We start from the raw sequence: 17,124 nt of genomic DNA, 5'->3' as shown, positions 1-17,124 counted from the left end.
GTGAGCCGAGATGGTGCCATTGCACTCCAGCCTGGGGGACAAGATTGAAACTCCCTCTCTAAAAAGAAACATTCAGATTCTACAGGGACCAGGTATATGTCTTTCTACTCACTTGGAGTGAGCTTTTTGTTGGGAGGAAACGACAGACTGTTATGTTTCGATTTTTGAAAATTACTCAGCCTTTTTGGTAAAAAAAAAAAAAAAAAAAAAAAAAAAAAATTTAGGGCTGTACATATCTTACCAACAAGCGTTACATACTCTGATGAATGAATCTACTTCCCAAAGATGCCAAATGCAATTCTTCTTTTCGATAAAAATTTCAGCTTAACTATAAAAGCCTCCCTCTTTTTTTTTTTAAATTTCCAGCTTAAAAAAAAAATGCGTGAATGAGGCAAACTCTCTAATACCGTTAATGTCTGGGGAAAAAGAAGTTGCCAAGTGATTTAAAAATACCGAATTTGCATTCTTTCTCTCTCTCTCGGTCATTTTACAGCGGTTCTAACATTTTGACATAAAAAATGTTGAAGGAGACTTTTGGACTGTATAAAGAATATCAGAGGATACAAATGAGAGGGGTTCAAATGGATCTAAGTTCAGCTCAGCGACAAGATAGAAAGTGTTATATGGAAGAAAAAAAGAAGTTTTTTTTTTTCTTTTTTTTTTCTTTTTCAGCACGTGGGCGCTGCCCTCTCTCCCCGTGGGACCCTGCACCTCCTTCCACGCAAATGTGTTACGGAAATAAGAGAGTTGACCATTGAATGTTAGTAAATGTTGGGAGAAGATAGTTTCTCTCTGGGCAGGCCGTGGTAACTAATGCAAATGATGGAGATGGACCATCTTGGAGGTCACCAAATCCCTTGCTGTGTTCCCAGAAAACCAACCAGAACAGGCAACGTGGATCTCCCAAAATCTGGGGGCAGAACCCTGAATGTTTTCGGTTAGGTCATTTCAAGCAACTGTCCAGGCCATGCCAGCGGTAACGACAAGTTGCTATCTGCTGTTTATAAAACTGGGGGCACGTTGGGAGGCCGAGGCGGGCAGATCACCTGAGGTCAGGAGTTCAAGACCAGCCTGGCCAACACGGTGAAACCCCATCTCTAGTAAAAATCAAAAAAATTAGCCAGGCTTGGTGGTGGGTGCCTGTAATCCCAGCTACTCAGGAGGCTTAGGCAGGAGAATCGCCTGAACCCGGGAGGCAGAGGTTGCAGTGAGCCGAGATTGTGTCACTGCACTCCAGCCTGGGCTAGGAAGCAAGTCTCTTTCTCAAAAAAAAAAAAAAACAACAACAACAACAAAACAAACAAACAAAAAAACAAAGAAACAAACAAAAGAACAAACTGGGGGAATGCAGAAGTTGGAGTAGGGGAGAAAGAAAAGATAGAACCGCCTACATCTGCAAAAACTTTAAAACTCTGTGGATCTCTCCCTAGCTTTTACGCTTCCCAACCAGAAACAGTTCAGGTACCAAAGTGACATCTTGGCACCATCCTACTCTCTTTTATCCCCTTCAGACACACAACCACACTCCCACCGCGCCCAGGGTAATCTCTACGCCCGTTGATTTTTGCAAAAGGGGCCCTCAGGGGCCAGGCGGCCAGTGCTGAAGAAGAGGTAATGCCTTTTACACGTTGGACGCTGACGGGGTCAAGAGTGCACGGCTATTTCTTTTTGATCTATAATATTTATAATATTGCACTTCATTCCATGTCACTAAAGTTAATGCTGCATCAGTATGACACCTGCCAACCACGCGTCCGTCTCTTATGCAAGTCATTTATGCAAGTCATTTGCGTCTGAATTCTGTAACACAGCAAAAAAACCAATCCAAAACAAAACAAACCCAGTTTGGGAATCAAATACTGGAAAAGTTATAAAGTCTCCTGTTCCATGCCACAAGGCATCCCAACTGTCTCCGGTGCTGCGGGGCCAGACGTGTACGCGAGCATCACGGTCCTCATTCAGGTCCCCAGAACGTGGGAGTCTCAACGTGGAAGGTTCGGTTCCCCCTCCCCTCCCTTTGCAAACCCCCCCGTTCACGTCCTCAGCCTCAGCCAGAGAACTATTTCCTTATTGCTGCCTGGGAGGCTGGGGGGAGCGGTGGAGGAGAGCCTGGCCCCTGCCTCCTGGGATTCCAAAGTCCACATTCAAATCCACACCCGTTCCGCAGCCTCTTGGGATGAAGGAAGAAGCACGGTAGTAAAGAAAATCCTTGGCAACGAAGAAATGGCATTTTCATCGGAGACCAGCCCCGGGATCTTTGCAGTTTCATAGAATCTAGGGATCTTCCAAACGTGTGTAGTTAGTTAACCGCATGCATAGGGTATAGCAGAGGAAGACGCAGCGAGGCGGGGATTTACCCTTCTCCAGGGTCCCAGGACGCAGGGGCAGCCTTGGAGAGGCCCGGGCTGGGCGCACGGCCGCTCACCCGCTCCGCCTTCCGCACCATCTCCGCGAGGGTCTGGCTGGGTCGTGCGTGGACGGTCCCGGGAGCCCCCTCCTCAGGCCTCTTGCAGGAGTTCCCGGGGTGCCCGGAGCACGGTGGCCGCGGAAGAAGCTCCAGACGGGGTTGAGTGCAGGACGCGCTGTGCAGGCGGGGCGCGCGGATCCCGGGAGTCCGGGCGCGCAGGGGGCTGCGCGGCGGGTCAGAGCCCCAGGGCTTCCGCGTGCTTCCGCGCCTTGAGCCGCAGGTCGGCGATGCTGGAATTCTTGCTGTTGCTTTTGGCGGCGGCGGCGACCACCGCGGCGGCCGAGGCGGACTCGGCCAGCGACGCGATGGGCAGCCCGAAGGGCGGCGGGGGGAACATCAGGTAGGGCGCGTGCGCCGCCAGGTGCGGGTGCAGGTGCGGGTGCGCGTGGGCCACGCCTTCCAGCTGCAGCTGAGCCTGGACCTGCAGGAGCGGGCCCGAAGGGGTGAGGGCGCAGGATGGGGACTGGGGAGCCTGCTCCGCCCCGCGCCCCCGGAAACACCCAACGTGCCTCTTTTCCCCTAGGGAGCGTCGCCCCTTCTCCAGCCCTGGAGACCACCCCACACCCGACTGTCCTCCTTCTCCCTGGCCCAGAATTGGCGCTGCCACTGGATGCATCGGGGCGAGCCAGGCCAGGGGAATCCGAACAGCTCCCTGCAAAACGCATGGGAGTGGGGTCCACATCTGGAACGCCCTCGGGGCGGCTCCAGATGCGCTCTCTTTGCAGGGATTCAGGGACTTCGGCTCACAACGTTATCTCCCCCAGCCAGTCCCCAGTAACCTCTCCCAGGACACCAGGTTCCCAAGCCTCTCCCGGGGACACTAGGTCCCCAAGCCTCTCCCGGGTCACCATGTGTCCAAGCCTCTCCCGGGTCACCAGGTTTCCAAGTCTCTTCCGGACACCAGGTCCCCAAGGCTCTCCCGGGACACCAGGTCCCCAAGGCTCTCCCGGGACAGCAGGTCCCCAAGGCTCTCCCGGGTCACCACGTGTCCAAGCTTCTCCCTGGGACACCAGGTCTGCAAGGCTCTCCCAGGTCACCAGGTCCCCAAGGCTCTCCCGGGTCACCACGTATCCAAGACTCTCCCGGGTCACCAGGTCCCCAAGGCTCTCCCGGATCATGACGTGTCTAAGCCTCTCCCTGGGACACCAGGTCCCCAAGCCTCTCCCGGGTCACCAGGTTTCCAAGTCTCTCCCGGGACACCAGGTCCCCAAGGCTCTCCCGGGTCACTAGGTCCCCAAGGCTCTCCCGGGTCACCAGGTCCCCAAGGCTCTCCCGGGTCACCAGGTCCCCAAGGCTCTCCCAGGTCACCACGTATCCAAGCTTCTCCCTGGGACACCAGGTCCCCAAGGCTCTCCCAGGACACCAGGTCTCCAAGGCTGTCCCAGGACACCAGGTCCCCAAGGCTCTCCCGGGAATACCAGGTCCCCAAGCTTTTCCCGGGGACACCAAGTCCCCAAGGCTCTGGTGCGCAAAGCCAGGGATGCGGACCCCCCTCCTTCGGGCCTGGGCCAGGGAATGCTGGAGAGCTAGCGGCCACCGGCGCTCGGGGTCCATTTCTGAGTTGTTCATTTATGATTTATACGTTTATACCTTCCGCTCTCCACCGCCACCCCCCAAGCCCCTGCGCCCTCGGCCAGCTGAGGCTGCAGTCAGAGGGCTAGGACCTCCGGCCCTTCGCCAAACACGCGCCCACATACAAACCCCAGCTTGTCCCCTTGGAATAAAACGGTGAAGAACAGAGGCCACGCGTCTGCCCTGCCAGAGCCCTCCCAACCCCATTCCGCCCGCGCATGCACTCCCGACCCCCAAATTAGGGATCGAAGGGGCAAGGGGCGCCGCAGCAGCCGGGTGCTGAGCTGCGTTCAGGCAGGGCGCACGTGGGCGCTGCGCTCTCTCCTCCTAGGACCCTGCACCTCCTTCCACGCAGCTCCCCGCTTCCCCCCATCCAATCCCCCCCCACTAAGCCAGAGCAGAGAGCGGCACCCTGGGGAAGCTTGGGCGACCGACCTCCTACTCCCTGGAAGCCCCAAATCCACCCTGGGCACCCAAGCGCTGCTGACTCCAAAGTAAGTGGGGAGGTGAGTAGGGTGCTACTCCAGCTCGGAGATGCAGAGACCAGGCCAGGGGCCAGGGGCCAGGCAGACGCCCCAGGCCCTTGGGGTGGTGGTGAAAAGGGAATGGGTGTCTGTCCCATCTCTGATATCCAGGCGCAAGCAACCCGCCCTTCTTAACCAGGCAGCAAGCCAGCTGGGGGTGCCTGACTAGGTGCACTTTTCACTCCTCTGGTTTTTGTCAGATTTCTGTTTGGGTTTGTGTGTGTTCACCTTCCCAAAAGTGGAGTTTTACAGCGTGATTTTTTTTTTTTTTTTTTTTTTTTTTTTTTGAGACACAGTCTTGGAGTCTCACTCTGTCACCCAGACTGGAGTGCAGTGGTGCGATTTTGGCTCACCGCAACCTCCGCCTCCCAGGTTCAAGTGATTCTCGTGCCTCAGCCTCCCAAGTACCTGGGATCACAGGTGTGCGCCACCACGCCCGGCTAAGTTTTGTGTTTTTAGTAGAGATGGGTTTTCACTGTGTTGGTCAGGCTGGTCTCAAACTCCTGACCTCAGGTGATCCACCTGTCTCGGCCTCCCAAAGTGCTGGGATGAGAGGCGTGAGCCACTGCACCCCGCCTAATTTTTGTATTTTTAATAGAGACGGGGTTTCGTTAACTTGGCCAGGCTGGTCTTGAACTCCTGATCTCAGGTGACGCACCGGCCTCAGCCTCCCAAAGTGCTGGGATGACAGGCGTGAGCCACCATGCCAGGCCCAGCCTGATTTAATATGTGCCAAGGTGCCTGTAAATGCCTCCTTGGAAAAGCCACTGCTTTTTTTCTGAGGGCCGGCTGAGAAGTCTGCAGGGGCGGGGAAGGACTAGGAGTGTCAGGATGGGGGAGCAAGTAGGGGAAAGGGGAGGGGAGCGGCGGGTCCCTGGGGGTCTTCAGAGTAAGAACAACCGAGGTACCTGTTGGAAAGGCATCCGTAAGGCTCCCATGTTGACGTATGGTGCCACCCGGCAGGCATCTAGGTGGTTGGCTGTGCCCAAGATGACGCCTGTGGCAAAAGGTAGCAGGTGTCAGTGTGGTGGTCCTGGGTGCAGCCAGCATCTCGTCACCCCCCATCCCTCCTGGAGCAGGCTCCCCCAGCTTCAGGTCCCCCGAGTCCCGACACCCACCTTTATGCATCTGATTCTCTTGTTTGCGGCACTTGGCTCTCCGATTCTGGAACCAAACCTTGGGGAGAAGCAGAGAGAGATGTGGAGCCCTGCGAATCCAGCCCAACCTCCCCAGGGAGGACCCTTCCCATGACGATGAACCAAGCAGTCTGCACTTCTGGGAGCCGGGAGGTGACTGCTGGTGGGCGCCCAGACACTTACCGCCCCTCTGTCTCCAGCCCTGCATCACTGACTGCCTAGTACTGAAATTTTTTTTTTTTTTTAATTTTTTTTGTTTTGTTGTGGTAGTGGTTGTTCTGAAATCGAGTCTTGCTCTGTCACCAGGGCTGGGGTGCAGTGGTGCAATCTCGCCTCACTGCAACCTCCACCTCCCAGGTTCAAGCGATTCTCCTGCCTCAGCCTCCCGAGTAGCTGGGATTACAGGCACCTGCCACCACGCCTGGCTAATTTCTGTATTTTCGTAGAGACGGGATTTCACCATGTTGGCCAGGCTGGTCTCGAACTCCTGACCTCAGGTGATCCACCCGCCTCAGCCTCCCAAACTGCTGTGACGACAGGCATGAGTCACCACACCCGGCCTAGAACTGAAAATTGGGTTTTGTTTTTTGGTTTTTGCTTTGTTTTTGTTTTATTTTGTTTTTGAGATGGAGTCTCGCTCTCTCATCCAGGCTGGAGTGCAGTGGCACAATCTCACCTCACTGCAACTTCCACCTCCCAAGTTCAAGCGATTCTCCTGCCTCAGCCTCCCAAGTAGCTGGCATTACAGGCGCACACCACCATGCCCGGCTAATTTTGTGTTTTAGTAGAGATGGGGTTTCACCATACTGGCCAGGCTGGTCTGGAACTCCTGACCTCAAGCGATCCACCCACCTGGGCCTCCCAAAGTGCTGGGATTAGAGGTGTGAGCCACCGTGCCTGGCCTTACAGCTTGGTTTTATACTTTTTTTCTTTTTTGAGACATTGTCTCACTCTGTCGCCCAGGCTGGAGTGCAGTGGCATGATCTCGGCTCACTGTAACCTCCACCTCCCAGGTTCAAGCAATTCTCCAGCCTCAGCCTCCTCCGGAGTAGCTGGGACTACAGGCATGCGACACCACGCCTGGCTAATTTCTGTATTTTAGTAGAGACGGGGTTTCACCATGTTGGCCAGGCTGGTCTTGAACTCCTGACCTCAAGCAATCCACCCGCCTGGGCCTCCCAAAGTGCTGGGATTAGAGGCGTGAACCACTGCACCTGACCTAGGACTAGAAATTGTTAAACCCTCCGTGCCCTGCGTAAGTGAGACCTGTGCGTTAACACTGATGAATTTAAGTGAAAAAGTGAGTTCCGAGACAGTGGAAGTGGACTGTCGAACTTTCCAGCAATCTGTGTGGGCACCCCGCCCCCCAACTCCTGTATACCCTGTAGGAGAACCCAGGTTTCCACCTTCAGGCTTTAGCCATGAAGGGAGAGGGTGAGAGCTGATGGCGAAAGAGTTCCAAATCCAGCCCCTTCTCCAATCTAGCTCTGGACACACCCAGCCCAGAAAATGTCTTGCCCTTCTCCACCTCCTCGGAAGCCCTGGGGAGCTGAAGGCGTCGCGTTCATATTACCAAGGGTCATAAACATCCCGTAGAGGACCACCAAGGATTGCAGGCTTTGTGGTAGGAGCATTCTGCCCCTCCGAGGACTTCTGAGCCATGGGGGAAGCTATCAAGAAGTTGAGTGCAATAGAGCAGGGGTTCCTCAGGAGGCTGGGGAGATTCACAGAGGCCTCTTGTCAAGATTTGCGTGCAAATTCCACCCCCTCTCACCTCCTACAAGCCCCCTCCGCCCTCCCAGTATTGACAATCTCTTCCTCCACAGACAGACCAGCTGGAGAACGCAGGGAGTTTAGCCTATGCCTTGTAATCTGGACACCTCCCCATCCACTCCCCCACCGCCTCCTCCCTGACAATGTCAGTGGCTTAATTCCTCCTAACAGGTTTTCTGCGGCAGAAAACCTCCACCCTGACCAACAAGGCAGTCGGTGCCCAGGAGAAATAATTCGTACAGAGACAGGCGTCGTCAGCCAAGGTGGTGAGTGAACCAGTCACTCCAGCTGCTGTGGGCAAAACACGTGCTCGGTCCCTCGGTACGCAGCCACCCTCACGCACTGTGCACTGTGCCCCTATGAAAGGGAACCTCAGAAAACCCTCACAGTTAGGGAGCACCCAGGAGTCTACACAACGCAACGTGAACTTGGTCTCGAACCCAAGACCGAGCCTCCCGCCCACCTTCTGGAAGTGGCTTTTCATTTCCAAAGTGGGTCCTGCTGGGCTGCAGCGCGCCTGTTTCCCAGCAAAGTCATCCTCCCTCACCCACCTCCCCCCGCCAAAAACGGCCCCTGCGTGGGGCTGACATCGAACTTCACAAATAATTTCCAAAGTTCGCGCTTTCAGACCTTCACCTCCACTGACCGCCCAAGTGACGGCCGCTGTGTACCCCTCAACACCCACCTGGACTCTCTGCCGTCTCCTCCAGGGTCCAGAAAGCAAGCCAGCCACCCAAAAGCGTCTGTGAGGCCATTTTTCAAAAAACAAAACCCTACTGCAATGTGGGAAGCCTCATTCACTCTCCAACACGGAGAGAGGAAAACCCTACTGAAACGTGGAAAGCCTCATTCACTCTCCCTTCAACACGGGGAGAGAAAAACCCTACTGAAAATGAAACACGGGAAGCCCCATTCAGTCTCCCTTTAACACGGGAGAGGAAAACCCTACTGAAACGTGGGAAACCTCATTCACTCTCCCTTCAACACGGGGAAAGGAAAATCCTACTGCAACATGCAAAGCCTCATTCACTCTCCCTTCAACACAGAGAGAGGAAAACCCTACTTCAACGTGGAAAGCCTCATTCACTCTCCCTTCAACACGGGGAGAGGAAAACCCTACTGAAAATGAAACACGGGAAGCCCCATTCAGTCTCCCTTTAACACGGGAGAGGAAAACCCTACTGAAAGGTGGGAAACCCCATTCACTCTCCCTTCAACACGGGGAGAGGAAAACCCTACTGAAACGTGAACCATGGGAAGCCCCATTCAGTCTCCCTTTAACACAGAGAGAGGAAAACCCTACTGAAACGTGGAAAGCCTCATTCACTCTCCCTTCAACACAGAGAGAGGAAAACCCTACTGAAAATGAAACATGGGAAGCCCCATTCAGTCTCCCTTCAACACGGGGAGAGGAAACCCTACTGAAACGCGGGAACCCTCATTCACTCTCCCTTCAACACAGAGAGAGGAAAACCCTACTGAAACGTGAAACATGGGAAGCCCCATTCACTCTCCCTTCAACACGGGGAGAGGAAAACCCTACTGAAACGTGGAAAGCCTCATTCACTCTCCCTTCAACATGGGGAAAGGAAAAATCCTACTGAAACGTGAAACATGGGAAGCCCCATTCAGTCTCCCTTTAACACGGGGAGAGGAAAACCCTACTGCAACATGCAAAGCCTCATTCACTCTCCCTTCAACACGGGGAGAGGAAAAAAAAAAAAAAAGATGATGAAGAATAAAAGTGATGAATTAGCCGCTGCGTTAAGCGCTAATAAATCAGTCTTGGAGTGATTCACGATCAATTCCAATTAAGCCTGAATATGGTAAGTGAAGTGTGTGACACTGGTTTAGACAGTTATTTCTTCATTAAACACCACTCACTGCTTTCTTTCACAAATGCCGTAATGCGATTTACTTTTGATTTCCATTACAGACAGTGAATAATGACATTTAATTTAGCTCTGCGCCATAAACCCAAAGATATTTGTTGTAATTAAATTACCGCCTGCCCCTCACCGCGGTCTCATAACTTTCGATTATAACCCTGACAGCTGGGTGATAGGACTTTGCAGGGCTACGCTAAAAATAAAAGGTTAATCAGGAACAGCTTCCATCGGATGCTCAATTTATTTACAGCAAATTTCCACAGTAAATTGAAACTCTATCCGCTAACAGCACGGGACACAGGCTGTACTGAAAGACATTTTTACCCAACAATTCACAAGAGCTGGGATTAAAATACGGTTCGTTTTCTGTCCCTGCTCCCTGTCCCTGTCCCCTCAACTATCACGACCTTCCACGCGACGTCTGTGTTTAAACTAATTGATTTTTATGACGACTCAAAGCCCCGCTTGCCTTGATTATACGACCATTTTCCCTGAGGCGATAGAGAATTATGTCTTTTATTCCATTCCCATGTTTGTTTTTATTATTATTTACCGTCGTTAAATTTTCATGCGACCCCTGAATCGATAACCCCTGACTTCTCCCCGATTTGTCTTTAAAGGTGCTGTAGTCGGTAATAGACTACGGAAAGAAATAGTGTGGAATTAAATTACAAGTAATTTATTTTTATAGAAACAGTACATCAAGGGCTGGGATATATTACGGATCCCAGGCACACAGACACCAGGAGATGACATACACTTGATGTCCCCTTTAGCGAAACTTTAATCTTTTCATTAATTTATATGGGGCAGTCCAATCCATCTTCTGGGAGAGGGGTGGACAGCGAGGAAACCCCTGTGTCTGATGCACACAGACCCCTAAGGAGGGACACAGTCCTCCCTCCCAGTCATCAAAGCCTCTCTCTGCCCTGGACAGTACCGTTTTGGGGACCACAGCCCTCGGTAAAGATGCCTGGGGAGGCTTTATTTAACCCTAACGATCTCGGGGAGGCCTTTAAAAATGCAGCCACAGGGGAAGACGGAAGACAATCAGGAGCCAAAATATATATATATATATTTTTTTTTTTAATGAAAGAGCTTGTGAAACACTCTGCATTAAATGCATCTGTATCTTCATCTCCTAAGCAACATCGGTGGAAAAGTTGTGTTTGAATGTGTTGACGCGATAACCCACCCCACGGGAACCGAAGGAAATCAGGGACCAAAAAAATATATATATTTATATATAGATAGATAGATATGTTTATATATATTTATGTATATATAGATAGATATGTTTACATATATATTTATGTATATATAGATATATATGTTTATATATATTTTTATGTATATATAGATATATATGTTTATATATCTATATAGATATATATGTTTATATATCTATATAGATATATATGTTTATATATCTATATAGATATATATGTTTATATATCTATATAGATATATATGTTTATATATATCTACATATAGATATATATGTTTATATATCTATATATAGATATATATGTTTATATATATCTATATATAGATATATTTATATATAGCTATATACAGATATATATGTTTATATATATATGTTTATATATCTATATAGATATATTTATATAGAGAGATGTATTTATATGTCTATATACAGATATATATGTTCATATGTATCTATATATAGAGATATATATGTTCATATGTATCTATATATAGAGATATATATGTTCATATGTATCTATATATAGAGATATATATGTTCATATGTATCTATATATAGAGATATATATGTTCATATGTATCTATATAGAGAGATATATATGTTTATATGTATCTATATAGAGAGATATATATGTTTATATGTATCTATATAGAGAGATATATGTTTATATATCTGTATATAGAGATATATATGTTTATATATATTTATATGTTTATATGTTTATATATATTTATATATATGTTTATGTATGTTTACATATGTTTATATATGTTTTTATATATTTATATGTTTATACATATTTATATATGTTTATATATATTTACATGTTTATATATATTTATATATGTTTATATGTATATATATATTTTAATGAAAGATTTTGTAAAACACTTTGCATCAAACCCATGTGTATCTTCATCTCCTAAGCAACATCGATGGAAAAGTTGTGTTTGCATGTGTTGACTTGATAACCCATGTTTATATCTATTTATATATGTTTATATACATTTATATGTTTATATATTTATATGTCTGTATATATATATATATATATATATATATATATATATATATATAAAATGAAAGATTTTGTAAAACACTTTGCATCAAACGCATCTGTATCTTCGTCTCCTAAGCAAAATCTAGGGAAAGCTGTGTTTGAATGCGTTGACCTCATAACCAATCCTACGGGAACGGGCTTTGAATGCGTCTCTTTGCTTTGAACGCCCTTTGCTTTGTCACGGGTCTCTCCCTGGTCGGCAATCTTAATTTCATTTATTTTTGACCGGGTCCCCAGGGTACGGGGATCCTGACCGTCTCTCTTTCTCTATCTCTCTCTGTCTGTCTCTCTGTCGGCCCTTCTGTCCTGCCCAGAACCAGAAGAAAGGACTGGAGGAATTGACCTTCCAGGGGAGCTGACCTGTCAGGCAGGGGCTGGAGGAAGCCATTTGGGGACTCTCCCACCAGCACCCCTGAAATAAATTCATACCCTTAAGTATGAATTCATAGCTTTAAGTAAGGAAGCCTCTGCCCGCCCCTCCCTCTGTGCACACTCAAGGCCCCCCGCCCCCCAGTGCCTGGTCTGATGGGGCACCGTGAATTCGCGCGCTCCACGGGGGGCACCCGTGCCCCGCTAATGGTCTCTGCGCATCCAGATGCCCAAAGTGCTCCTGCGCTCCCCACAGCCGGAGGGAGGAGGGGGTGGTTTGTAGCAGAGGTCAAGGCTGAAGAGGGGAAGAGGGAGACAGAAACGGTGGGTGAAAAAAGGGAGGAAACAGAAGACCCTATTTCTCCCCACCTAGGGACAGAGGGCACCCCTCTCCTTTCATCCTAAGGAATCCTTTTCAATGCAACCACACGGGAAGACGCAAGAGAATCAGGGGCCAAAAGATACATTTTTTTAAATGAAAAATCTCGTAAAACACTCTGCATCAAATGCATCTTAGCTTCATCTCCTAAGTATAATCCAGGGAAAGTTTTGTTTGCAAGTGTTGGCCCCTGTAACCAATCCCAGGGGAACAGAACGGAGTCAGGGGCCAATATATGGGTTCACTCGGTGCGTTTGCACCGAGGACAAACAGATATCTATAATATATACGATATATATATTTGTATAACATATATTTATTTGTATAACATATATTTGTATATATATTTATTTGTTTGTCGTTGGTGCAAACAAACGCAATGAACCTATCCTACAGGCCTCAGACGTCTCCAAAAATCCAGGAACCCCAGCCCGCCCCTCACCCAACCTCCCCGAGCTCCGGGAAGGGGACCACGGCCCGGGCGCAGGTGGGTGTACCCATGCTGTGCGCTCCCGAGGACCAGGCGACGGCTCCGGGCCCCCGGGGTTCCTACCTGCACGCGCGCCTCGGAGAGCCCCAGGCGCTGGCTAAGCTCCTCGCGCATGAAGGCGTCGGGGTAATGGGTCTCGTCGAAGAGTCGCTCCAGCTCGTTGAGCTGTTCCAACGTGAAGTTGGTACGGCTGCGCCTCTGTTTCAGCTTCGTCTGCCCGTCCTCGTCCTCCGACTTCACGTCCTCGCGCTTCTCTTTGCATTCATAAATCCCTGGGTGGGGAGCGGAGGGCACAGGGCTGACGCCGGGAGCGCCTCACCAAAGGCTCCCGGGGTCCTCTCCGCCCGCGCCCGCCTCCCCCAGCACGGCCCGCGGGGTCCTCCGCGCAGGCAGCGTGGCGCGCGGTGCGGGGAGGTATTGCGCAGCGTGGCGAACCACTTCGTGCATCCCGCGGTGGAAAGGGGGGCCTCGAAAACCAATGCGCTTTGACGCAAAAACTGCGTGGGGTCCAAAAGGCAAAAGCCGAAGGGGATACTCGCTGCTTTCCCAAAATACCTGGGCTTTTGCGCCTCATCTCTGAACCGTTTCCTCAATTATCCACTTCACCTCTGTTGACATAACCTAACCTTTTTTTCTTATTTTTTTTTAAGGAGAGTGGCGTGTCAAATCATATTTTTAAAGAAAAGTATTTGAGGAAGAACTGCCAACTGTGGGATCGATCCCCGGAGCGGGACGCCCGGGAAGGACACGGGGAGGGCCCGGGGCGGGTTGCAGATTCTAGGCCTTTGGAGAGGCGCTATCCCCACCGCTGCAGCGCAGGAGGGCTGGGGGTCCCTCCGGGATCTGGCGGAGCTAGAATGCCCTACAGAAGCCTGTTTCTCACCAGAACGGCAGAACCATATCTGAGTACCTGAATGCACCACCGCGCCTGGGGGGTGAACCGCGTGCGCAGAAATCTCTCCTTCCCACTTTTTCACACGCGGTCGGGCGCCTACCCCACCAGGGTGCCATACATGGCACTTTCTCATCTCCAATAATGGAGACCTGTCTGTATTTGCTGGGGGAGTCAGAAGGGCAGAAAAGTCAGCCCTCAAGCGTTTCCAGGTGAAAAACATTTCCTTCCTCATTTTAGACACTCAGCCCTTGACCAAGCTCAGGGGTTTAAGTAAAAGGTGTCTCCCCCGCTCCCCTTCAACCCAGGGCTGGTGGAAGTGGCATCTCCAACGCCCCTCTCTTCCTATCTCGGGCCTGCTGAGCACAGATGAAAAGCGCGCGATGCCCTAATTAGGTGTCCCTTGCTGTCAAGGGTGAGGGGCTGACATTTGGAAGTTTAGTCTGGAAACAGTCTCAGAACCACAGGCAAGGCCACTGCAACCAAGAAGCTTGCAAAGCTGACAAATCCAAGGTGCACCATCCACACCAGGGCCCCCCCACCCCACCCCGAGCTAGATTCACTGCTGGACGCTTATTCCAACGTGGATTTCACATTCTCTTTCACCTCCTAAAAGGCACGTGACTGCGAGAGCACTCCCTTCCTTCCCCCAAGTGAATCGTTTCCTGGAGACGGCCCCCAGCTCTCCCTCCTTCATTTCTCTAAGTCTGAACCCCAGCACTTGAGCCCAGCTGACAAACTGGTCTTCAAAACCCTCAAGCACCCGCAGGCTTTGCAAAACCCACGGGATCCCAGGCTCGCTGTTCCCCAAAACTCCAGGCTTCCACTGTAGCCTCAGAGTCTCCCCTGCCCTCCCACCTCCATTTGAAGTGGATCTGATGAATCAATACTAGCAGGGGTGGCAGTCCTGGCCCCGGGGGGGGTCTTTCTGTACCCAGCCAAGGCGAAAATGTAACGGGGACTTTCTGTCTCCTCTCCTGTGGCCCTGGATCTGTGGCCCGGTCTTTATTTTCCTCTCACTTTGGAAAGGCCTGGAACACACTTTTCTCTCCCGGGTCCATGGCCAGGGGGAGAAGAGAGAGCTCAGAGGAGCAAATCAGTGTCTGCGAAGGACAACCAAAAAGCAACCCCACAGAAGCGGGCGCCGGGCACTGCGAAACCTCTTAAATTAGATGCAGGCCCTCAAGTGGCTCCAGGTTTCTGCTTTGACAAGGTCAGGGCCTTGGGAAGGTGCCTGGTGCATCCTACGAATACAAAGCTATTTCCCGGGGGCCACTCCACACCCAAAATGCAGGGCCCGGGAGAGCAGGTAGCCCCATAGTTCTAGGAAGAATTACCTTTGGGGAATTCACCCTCGTACCTCAACTCTGGGAATCAGCGAAAGCCGAGGCTGGATTCTCTGCCTCTTTGTAATGAAAACATAATAGGCGTCCGTAGCCGTCTCCAGCTGTGCCCGGACACAGCCAGCCCATTTTATTCCGAAGATGTACATGCCGCCCAGTTGTCGTGTTTGCACAGAAATCCCTGGTTCCAGCCCCTCTCTCTGAGCCTCTTTACTCCCCAATTTCCACTCCGGGACGATCCACCACTGAAGTATCAGGAAGAAGGGCCAGAGGGGACCTCCCCGGGCCCCGCACAACCGGCTGCGCTCTGACAACCTTGAGTCAGGACGCGCCCGCGAAGCCACCAGCTTCCCCTGGCCCCTCGCGCCCCGTCCAGATCCCGGCCACCTGCGGGCACGGGAGTAGTTTTAATGGACCCAACAGCTTTCACTAGGATCAAGCTGCGAGGTTCAAAGGAAAAAAACAAAATAATAATGAAGTGTTCCTTAAAGGAAACCAGAACCGAGCTGACCCGGGGCCTTCCCGTCTCCGACCACGCAGCCTCGAGTCTTCCCATGATCTCAGGGAACCCGGCAGGCGCTGAGCGCTGGGGAGGCGCGTGGAGACAGCTCCTCTGTGCGTCTGGGTGACCGTAAATACAAGGCACACAGGCAGGGACAGAAACCCACATCCTAAGCCGGTAGGACCCAGGCCGGGCGCGGTGGCTCACGCCTGTCATCCCAGCACTTTGGGAGGCCGAGGCGGGCGGATCACCTGAGGTCAGGAGTTCGAGACCAGCCTGACCAATATGGTGAAAACCCGTCTGTACTAAAAACACAAAAAATTAGTCGGGTGGGGTGGTGGGCACCTGTAGTCCCAGCTACTGGGGAGGCTGAGGCCGGAGAATCGCTTGAACCCGGGAGGCGGAGGTTGCAGTGAGCCGAGATCGCACCATTGCACTCCAGCCTGGGCGACAGAGCGAGATTCCGTCTCAAACAAACAAACAAACAAAAAAAGGAAAGAAAAGAAAAAGAAAATGAAAAAGATATCTCAGGCCCTACGGCTGCAGGCACAGCCACCCGGATCCACCCCAGCCCGGGACCTTCCCGTGTCGGTGCCCCACGCGCGCGGCCCCCGCTGCGACCCTCCCTGGGATCCCCCCACCTTCCACCCACCACCCCTGGCCTGTCTCCCCGCGTCTCCGGTCGGGTCCACTCCTGCCTCCCTTCCTTTCTTAGGGAAAACCTGGCGGCCCGGGCCTTACCCTGTCGAGCCGGGCGCTGCAATTGCGCAGAGCGAAGGGCTCGCGGGGCCGACTCCGGGGCGAGGAGGCGCCGAACCCCAGGACGGCCCCCCTGGAACCCGCCGGCGCGCAGACGATCTTACCTTCTGCCACTCTCGCGGTGCCGAATTCTTTCAGTTTCTCCTTGTCACTGTCTACGTGGTCCTTGAACAAATGCACCGGGCAGTGGCCGCCGCCGCCGTCCGTGATGTCCTGGAGGCTGGAATCCGACGTCCCCAGCTCCCGGGAGCGCGCCAGTCCGCTCTCCAAAACTTCCCGGTACGTAATGGAATCCTTCTTACCTCCTCCGCCTCCGCCTGCGCCGTTACCATCCTTGCTTTTCTGGTCAAAAGATTTGGATACAAAAGCCGTGAGCTCTTCCATGGCTGGGGCCGGGGCTGGCGAGGAGCCGGGGCTGGTGGATGCGCGCGTCTCCCCGCGCGGAGAGGATGGTCCGTGCGCGCGGGTGGATCACCAGCGCTGTTATTTACGCCTTTCCATTGGAAATCTCACTATTTATACGCGGCGACCTCGCCCAGCCCCCCCATGCGCTGCGTGTCTGGTGTAATTACCGGTCTGCGGGCTGCGAGGCGGACGCACGCAGAGACGCTGTGTCTCCCCCACCCCCCAGGCCAGCAATTGGCTTTCTTCTCATTTCATCACTGTTTGGCGTCCGTACACCTTGGTGCGAAGAGGGAAAGGTCCCATTTTTGGAAGGGAGAGCGCGCGCGCAGGAGAGGG

The 17,124-nt window shown here is 51.9% G+C and overlaps 1 protein-coding gene across 1 annotated transcript; it reads right to left on the bottom strand.

The window, feature by feature from the left end:
- Window positions 1–2,481: 2,481 nt before the first annotated feature.
- Window positions 2,482–16,767, bottom strand: LOC129475539 (short stature homeobox protein). Its single transcript, XM_055269626.2, has 5 exons — window positions 16,488–16,767; window positions 12,951–13,159; window positions 5,682–5,739; window positions 5,472–5,560; window positions 2,482–2,888 (listed from the first exon to the last, which is right to left on the bottom strand). Exons 1-5 carry the CDS (start codon window positions 16,765–16,767, stop codon window positions 2,643–2,645), a joined length of 882 nt encoding a protein of 293 aa, XP_055125601.1. The 3' UTR covers window positions 2,482–2,642.
- Between the last annotated feature and the right edge of the window lie 357 nt (window positions 16,768–17,124).

Source organism: Symphalangus syndactylus, chromosome Y (assembly GCF_028878055.3).
Source record: "Symphalangus syndactylus isolate Jambi chromosome Y, NHGRI_mSymSyn1-v2.1_pri, whole genome shotgun sequence".
Lineage (NCBI taxonomy): Eukaryota > Metazoa > Chordata > Mammalia > Primates > Hylobatidae > Symphalangus > Symphalangus syndactylus.
Note: the sequence above shows the minus strand (reverse complement) of the source record. Positions and strands in the feature narration are given on the sequence as shown.